At 30.8% G+C, this 9,361-nt stretch overlaps 1 protein-coding gene across 1 annotated transcript in view; it reads right to left on the bottom strand.

Moving 5' to 3' along the window:
• Nucleotides 1–1,363: 1,363 nt before the first annotated feature.
• Nucleotides 1,364–9,361, bottom strand: part of LOC133202789 (glycerol-3-phosphate acyltransferase 4-like) — a 25,099-nt gene continuing 17,101 nt past the window's right edge. The window contains exons 11-15 of the mRNA XM_061338661.1: nt 9,100–9,155; nt 8,568–8,653; nt 6,680–6,808; nt 5,433–5,512; nt 1,364–2,716 (exon numbers count right to left, since the gene is read on the bottom strand). Coding sequence (XP_061194645.1) covers nt 2,629–2,716; nt 5,433–5,512; nt 6,680–6,808; nt 8,568–8,653; nt 9,100–9,155 — 439 coding nt within the window. The 3' untranslated portion in view covers nt 1,364–2,628. The remainder of the gene's footprint in view (nt 2,717–5,432; nt 5,513–6,679; nt 6,809–8,567; nt 8,654–9,099; nt 9,156–9,361) is intronic.

The following is a 9,361-nucleotide window of genomic DNA, read 5'->3' as shown; positions in this document are numbered from 1 at the left end:
GTAATTTTGCTGACAAATTGTACTAATATTTCTAGAGATGACAATTTTATAATCATTTTCTTTTTTACATTCACAAACTGTATAAACACTTAGAGCACTGAGGTAAAAAGTGACCATTTTTCCCCCAATCATCAAATGCATGTGTTAATTAGAGCCAAATGGCAGCTTTAATTATCTGTAAGTAATAATATTATACAGGATGACGATGATCAATAATGAGACATAAAAAAAAAATTACAAAATGTCGATCAATGAAAAACTCTATTAATTTTTAAAAAATTACATGCATTGTATTTTCCAAAATATTCCACACTATGAAAAGTAGGAAATTAAGTTTAGCACTATTCTACAATTTACATATACATGTATTACATGTTTACTATCCATTAATACTCAACAAAATTAATGTTTAATTAGACAAGCAAGTAATGCTATCAGCAAATTAAATTTAAAATTCACATCGATACCTTTCTATAATACTCTCATTCATCTGAATTACAAAACTTGAAATATGTATACATAGTAATAATGCATTTCTAACATATGGCACACAGAAATATATTACAAATACACTACTGTATGTTCTTAACCAAAAGTCTCTGATGAGACTCTACTGCTCTACTGGTTTATACCTCTACACTTGAAACTATCATAATAGCCATAATTAGAATAATGATCCTTGATTTAGTCTCATGGAGTGGCACTTAAGTTTTATTGCAATTGCAGTACTAAAGCTGTAGGCAGAATAGCATTTTCAAAGAATTTCACCAAAATGTCTATTTTTAGTAGGTTTTTTTTGTTTGTCAAAAATCAAATATCAACCTATAAAATTATGTATTTTAGTGAAGTCTATTTGTGTAAAAAGTTTTATTGAAAACCGAAACTGTAGAAGAGTTAGCATTTTAAAAGAATTACACAGAAATTTCTAGTTTTAGTAACCATGGCAACACTGTTCAATGAAATAAAAAAAAAGAAAAATTGTTTACAGACAGACAAACAGCTAAACAGGCAATGGACACCTTGCCATTCCATAACCTCTTCTGATCTCTGACCAGTAGAGCTAAAAATGCCCCTTGGCCATAACTTTCACTTAAGTTCCAAATAAATTATTAAAGTAACAATATGAAGAATGCTTATAAAATATGCATGCGCAAAGAACTCAAGGAGCTCACAAAAATTCTTTTCACCTAAGCTTTCTGAAAGTATATATATGTGTTAGATATCAAACAGATGACTAACAAACACTGGTCAGGAATACTTTTTTCTCAAAAGAGTTATTTATAAGGAACACAAATACAAATTTTCAAAAGTTTAAAAAAAAAAAAAAAGAACAACATACAGTTAAAGCATATCCCCCCCCCCCCCCAAGCCACATTTTGAAAATCTTATTAATGTACACAATTGTATACTTTGTATGAAAAATCTGAATTTTAAAAAAATATTATAGTTTGGAAATAGAACATTAGGAATTCTTGTTTCTGTGACATCACATACTATTTGGATTTTCTTTTATTTTCAAGAAAAAGGACAAAATGAACAAATTTATTCAAATTTGACTATAGAATTTACAGAGGGCAAGTCTACTCCAGTGTAATATTCAAATATAGTCAAACCTCATTATCTCAAACTCCATGGGATTGAGAAAAAACTTCAAGATATCAGAGGATTCGAGATATCAGGGGTAAAATTACTGAAAAAATAAGTGGTTGGGACTTCCAAATCATATTATCCAAATTGAATCATACCATATCCTTTGACATATCCATGGTATTTGAGATATCAGTGATCGAGATTTCACAGTTCAACTTTTAAGTATCATTCTACACATTACATATCAAAAGATTGATTTGGTGCAGACCTGCACTCAATGACTTCTTATCAAAATATCAACGTAAAGTTAACTTTTTTCTCCCAAAATGGATGAAATTTTGAATTTATGTCATTTTCTTGACAACATATTTAACCTATGGCGTAATGGGGGCAAATATGGTCATTTCAGGATATAATCCATCCCAAGTGAAGTATTATAGATTATAAATTGTCTTGCCCACATATATCCCATTGACAACACTTCTCCCAGTACAAAAATCAAAACAAATATATCAGTTATAACTTTTTTCTTAGGAGGTCGGGATATACTCTTTATTGTGAAAATATTATTTGATCAGAGATCAGAATATTTTATGAGACAATGTTTGAATGAAGACTACAAGTTTCCCAATGGAATGTTTATCACATAACACCCAACCCTATACCCTCCTTTCATTTGAAATAAGTATTTCTAAGTACAAAAATACATGCATCATCATAACATGAACTTTTCACAACAACAAACAATATATCATGATCTAAAACAAATGCTCAGTACAACAAGTATAAAATAATGCACCTATGAAACCTCTAAACTAATATAACAAAAACAACAACTATTGTTACTTCAAGTCTTATTTCCTGCATGACTAATGCAGTTACCTACTGCTGCAGGTCACATTAAAGCAAAATATAAAATAAAACAGTTCCATGTAGTTTCATTCAATATTATGAACCAGCTACCTTTGATAACAGTTTAACAACAAATGCCATAAATGTCTAATGCCAGCAAAGTTCAGTACATGAACATGAACACAGTCATTCCACTTTAAGGATTTTGCTGAAATCATCCTGTGCTTTTGATTTCCAGGACTCTTTGGCCTTCATCCGTTTCAGCTGACCATCCCTGTTTATAAAAGTACAGAAGTGAACATCACGATGCCAAAAAAAAAAAAAAAAATCAAATGATTAGAGGCAAAAAACATTGGAATTAAACTGATAATTATTGATTACAACTACATTGCTGAGGCCATGATTGATTTCAAAATTAATGACTGACATAAATCCTTTCACTAGAAATTTTGGAAAAAAAAAAAACCAACCCAGGTTGTTATACATTTATATAAAGAATGAGTGCACTTATGGGCCCCGGTAAAATGTGAAAAAATGAAAAATCAAATTAAGCATAATTTTTCATCTCAGATCATTAATTGATATCTAAGCCATAAGATTCAACAAATTTTATCGGTGAAATTCATGAATATACAAAGAGCAAAGCCATACTACAATGTGGTAGGGGTCAGCCAACATTCATGATTTTCTATAGTAAATCGAGGACGGTCATTCATTTCAAAGCTTTTGTTTACTGTCAGCCTAACGTTGTACAAACTTGTGCGAATGACAAAAAACGCATCATACATTTATAAAACTTGTGTGAAAGTAGGAAATTTGTACAAGCTTAGGCTTGTACTTATTATATTAAAAATGTATGAAAAGTTCAATGTTTTTCCTATAGCAAACGAGAGCTATTTACCTGTATGACCTTTGTTGAACCCACCCGTGGAATAAATTATTTAAAATACCGGTAGTCACGTGAGTTCTACCCAAGTATATATTCCTCTAAGGTGCTCACTGTAAAAGATAGCCACGTTTTGTATCACTGTATTGAAGTCGTGCAGCATAGAGAAGTTTGTATGTATTTGGTTTTATGAATATGGGAGGGTTAGGAGAGTTTAGTGTCATTAAAATGTCATCATACATAAAAGTGTCAAACATTTTTTAATATTCATGCAAGACAATGGTACCGGTAATGAAAGCCATCTAAATACACTTTTTTCATTTTAAAATTTAAAGGAACTAATGTTAATACTTATTGTATTATTTCAAATTTAAACGTGCAAATTTCTTAGTTTGATCACTATGGCTACAGGCATCTATACAACTTCATTCAATTTTTTTTCTCAGGTAAAATAGCACAAGATTATCATTCGGAAAACGCGCCTATCAATGATCCACCATCAGATTGTTCAAGTGTCCGATTTAAATGTCTCCTCCCCTTGATTTAAATAAACGAAACTCAAAATAGGTTCAGTACGACTTTTCCGGATTTGGGGTATCTATAGGCATTTAAAAATCTTCATTTGTTTTAAATCCATTCTGATTTAGGTGATGTTTTAATGCGATTTTAATTAGAAATATCCACTTGTGTTTAACTATTACTGAAAAAGAACAATTTGATAATATCTTCTCAAGTAAAACGGCACTGAAAAAGGGCCCATTAAGCATTGCTTAAGTGCACTTGTCCTTTACCTGATTACACATGTAATATTAGAGAGGTTTAGCAAACCAATGTGTACGTGTATGTGTACATGTAGCAGCTAGGGGATTCCCCCCCCCCTCCCCCCCCCCCGTAAATCTGTGCATTACATGTACGTCATCAGTTTTGCTAATGACGAATTTCTACATGTATCCACTTACATGTAGATTACCGAGTACATGCAAGTCCAAACTTGTAGCCTATATTTCTTTAACTGCTGTTTATTTTTTAAAATGTGAGTGTTTTCCTAAAACCTGAAGATTTAATGCATATTCTGATATAAAGAACTAAACATCTATAATTGAAAAATATAATTTTATAGAATGTTAAATACAAATCTAGACTTTCAAAACAGGCTTTGACTGATCAAAATTATGAGAACTCTTTTCATTCTTTTTCCTATAAATATATATGCATATATTTATTTAAAAGGGTGATATGCGTATTAAATTTAAAGTGTTTTCTAATTTTTTTTTATGGTATGCACTTTTACATTTAAAACACTTATAAGTACGCGTTCGGGTTATACTTTGCTAAACAAGAAAAATAATGTTAACGTGTACGAGTAATTCTAACTTGTAGTATACACGTACATGAACACGTACAAGTGAGCTTGCTAAACCTCTCTAATACAAGGAGTTTCAAAGTAATTTAGTACCCAGAAAATGGGAGAAGTCAAAATACTATGACTGCAAAATATTCAATCCAGGCCCTTCACATTTTACCCTTGGGGAGGAAGAGGGGTGATGGCTGAGAAGAATGTGGCTTCTCGATATTTTGTAAAAATAATTAGCCTAATTATTAAGGACAGATGATACAAACAAAAAAACGAATGTCTGGATAGGTATATATTTTTTGACTTATTTTGGTTGTAAATGATTGGAATAATAAATTTCTAAAATATTAAGAAATTGTAAACGTTCTACGATGCTTAAAATTCCACCTCTCTGCAACCACCCTTATTAATCTATACAACAATTTGTCACTTAAAATCCAATTATTGTGAAACTTTGAATGAAAAATAAAAATCTATGCAGTTAAACTTGTTCAATTTACTTATATAAACATGTTTTAAGTTGTTATTTTCAAGATTTTTATAAAAGTTTGTTTGTATCATCTGTCCTTAAATGTTGCGTCCATAACAGGTATTTTAGTTGGTTTTGGCCACAACAGAGATATTCATTTTTGTACTACTTTTCCTCTTGGTATAAAACTTCGTACTACTTATCCTCTTGGTATAAAACTTCACAGAAGGGTGTTTCAATAACGTAATAATACTTTGAACACCATTTTCATTTAGACTTACCATGATAAATCTACCAGTCCACCTTGTCTGGCTATTTCTTTTTTCACTCTGTTAGCAAAATCAACAGCGCTTTCATTTTCCTGAAACACATTATACACTAGTAATACACAATATTCACACAGTGTTTTATCTGTTGGCAGTATCTTACTCAATAGGGTGTAATAAACAAAGTATATGAAGGTCTCAACAAACGAGATACCTTCAGCTTTTCCATCATCAACTTTCCTTATTTATGTAGTAATATTACACAATCCGGGCAGGCTACTGACACATAAGTGGAAGTTACAGGGATTTCAACAACCTCTTTTAATGTCAGCATTTCATAAATTTGATGATCATTATCATGACCTTATTTGCAAAGACAATGTAACATAGGTTCATATTTTGACTAACATATTTAATACCAAGTTTTAGGCCATTGTTTTTTAAACTAAATTTGACAATGGATTATTCCATCTACCAGATCAATACATAGGGCTTATGGTGGGTGTGATTAGTCAACAGGGGATGCTTACTCCTCCTAGGCACCTAATCCAACCTCTGTAATTTTTTTGGGTTCAAATTTTTCTACCCTGTTCGGATTTGTATTGTTAATAAGTTTTATGAGATCAATTACTGTTCATTTTCTTTACTTTGTCATTCATATGAAAAAAATGTCTTTTTAATACATGCTTATTATCAAAACAAATTATTTAGATTGTCAAATCCTTTTGGTTTAAATAGATTTGAATTCCATATTTACATTTATTTATAAAACAATTAAAGTACCCCTGTAATTCAGAAATAAGTTGCTTATACATGTGTAAAACTACTCATAATTTACAAAAGGTGATTTGATCTAAATGACTGCTAATTTAACTTTGTGAGATTTAACCATTAATTAGGACCACTCAGATTAAAAAAAAACAAACTATTAAATGTTTTTCTATCTTGTGAACATTTAAGAACATCATCTTACAACAAAAAATTCTTTGATAATCATTGTACTTTAAATTGTGTCATTACCACTTTCATCCAAAGATGGAATTAAGTAAAAAGTATTTTAAATACTTAAAGCTCTATAATCAATAGTTAAATCTTTGTTAATACTTGTTCAACACGTTCTTTTGAAGATGGAATTAAAAGTGTTTATAAATACTTGGAACTTCTATAGTCAATTAAAGAAAGAGACTAAATAGATCAACAAACTGTTTCGACAGATACATGTAGTAGACCAAAGACACAGAACTATTGATGATTACACTCACACTTCTATGCATGGGAGGGAGATACCACACCTCCGCCACCAAGGCCCAGCTCGTTAACAAATCAAATATATGCTGCACCATTCCCATCTTACTGCTGTTCCAAAAAGCATCGCCAAATCTTTTATCATACTGAAACAAAAAAAATATCTAGTTGTTACAGATTTCAAAACAGTGTAACGACAAGTTTATTTTACGTACATGTATATATTAATCTGTGTAACATCTGGTTTAGAATATATAATAAAGAAAAAATCTTGGTATTGATAATGATTTGGCAGAAATATTGTACATGTATGTCATTCCATCTCACATTTTTACAACATGATTGCCAGAACTAGAAATATGTCCATATAGGATATAAAGTCCCTGTCCACAGTTATTAGTCCCCTACCGGTGAAACCGGAGGGGACTATAGGTTTCCTCTGAGTCTGTCTGTCTGTCTGTCTGTCTGTCCCTCTGTCTGTCTGTCAGTCTGTCCCACTTGGTTTTCTGCACTTTTTTTTCTAAATGCTTGCAGATATTGAGCTGATTTTTGGTATGTGAGTGTATCTTGATGAGTTACAGATCAAGTATGTATTTCATTCCGCTTCATTGATTTTTGACGGAATTTCGACCTTTTCAATTTTTAGGAGTTTTCCGCAATTTTTTTCTAAACACTTGAAGATATTGAGTTGATTTTTAATATGAGACTTTACCTTGATGAGTTATATATCAAGTTTGTATTTCATTTCGCTTCATTGATTTTTGACGGAATTATGTCAGTTTCAATTTTTATTGGGAACCAGATTACACTAGGCGGTAGGGGACTAGTATTGCTAATGCAATACTCTCAGAATGCTTGTTTGTACTGCAACATGAAGAGAAATGTACCTTCCCTCTTTGGTCTAAAATCATATTAAAGATATGATGAAAGTAGGAATAATTTTCCAATTTTTTTCATATGCAGAACTGATACTCTCTGTACAGTTGTTCTTTCTAGCATGGTATGTAGTGTTGATTTATCCCATCTATCTTCTAACAGTTGAATGAAGTCTGACTGTTTCTAGATCATTCTCTCATATTCAGCAAAGTATGAATGGTTAAACTGCTCTTACAGAGATTATCAATGTATGGAGTTTTATAAAATAATCCTTTATGGAATCAAATAAAATGAACTAGGAGCAAAATGAGCAAAAAAGTGAAATTCAAGGTCACATGAAAGGACAAAGTTATGACAAACTTTAATTGCTTGCATCAATTTTAATAAACAAAGTTGTATGAAAATATTTTGCAACACTTTTTTTTTAAACTTAGGTTACTGAAAAATGAAGGAATGTTGAGGTCAAGGTCATTGAAAGGTCAAGGTAAGATAATATACACAGTTGAATATTACTCTCACCAATATGTATCAAAGTAAATGAAGTTTGATGAAAAATCTTCAGAAGTTAAATTCAAGGTCATGGGAAGATCAAAGTCATAAAGAAGGTCAGGGTCAGAAAATTATGATACATTTTGAAAAGTTCTATCAACATCTATCAGTGTGTGAGTTTTGACAAATATATCTTGAATATTTACATAGAAACTGAGCTAAATGCAAAATAGGGAAAAGTGAGGTCACAGGAAAGGTCAAGGTCAAAAACTATGACACAATTAAAAAGTTCAGACCAGTATGTACAGTGTGTGATTTTTAATAAAAATATCTTGAATAGTTACTTTTAAACTGAGTTGAAAACAGTGTCAGATGGATGGACAGAAGGAAGGACAGTGTTGGAAGGATGGAAGGCAGACATGATGAACACCACATACCCCATCCATATTCAAATGGGTGTTTCATAAGAAACATTATTTTACCATATTATGCAACCTAACCTTCATAACCTTTTATATCTCTCCTTATCTCTAACCTTACCTTTATAGCTACTGGGTATATAGTATCACTGACTTCAAAACTGCCTTTCTTGAACATCATCACTGATGTATTATTTATACATGTGCCTGTGAAAAGAAAAGTGATCATATTGCCTTATAATTAAACTGCCTATAATCATTTACAGAAAAGCTTTCTTTAGACAAAATTGACTGCCAAGTATTGCATTGTAAATCTAATTTTTATTAAAACTTAGAATGGAGGTAACTTTTTATCTGAGTTTCAAATTAAAATTCATGGGGTTATCATTTGCTAATCTATGCAATTCTTTCTAACAATTAACCCCATCAAAATATTTTTTCCTAGATATTTGATTTTGACAGCATAAAGTATTTTACCAATTTATTTGGTTGATAAACTTTCAAAACTGTCCGGTCAAGGCCATATTAAATGGTTAAAGGTTTTCTATGAATTAATTAGCATCTTGAGAATTTTCATTTATAGACAAACAATATTTATAGCTAGAATTGGCAATTTAAAGACAAAACTTTCATATATTTGAATTTTGACCTACCCTCTGGGAAAATCAAAATAGGTAGTTTATTTTTATCTTCTACATGCTCTCTTAATCTGAAAGGAAAAAGAAAGAAAAAAGTATTTTTCCTTTCATTTTTTTTTTCTCATGGCATATGTTTTACTCGTAGCAGTGTACAATGTTTCTGTTATTTAATGTACATACTAAAGAATTATTCATATTTCTTCATACAATTTTCTTTAATATGCAATGAATATTTCTAAAGTTTAAACTTTTCAAATATGGTATGTTTACAGGTTGC

This window comes from Saccostrea echinata, unplaced genomic scaffold, assembly GCF_033153115.1.
Source record: "Saccostrea echinata isolate AGI-Se365-2 ecotype Australia unplaced genomic scaffold, CSIRO_AGI_Sech_v1 ptg000047l, whole genome shotgun sequence".
In the NCBI taxonomy this organism is placed as follows: domain Eukaryota; kingdom Metazoa; phylum Mollusca; class Bivalvia; order Ostreida; family Ostreidae; genus Saccostrea; species Saccostrea echinata.
This window is presented reverse-complemented; position numbering and strand designations above follow the sequence as displayed.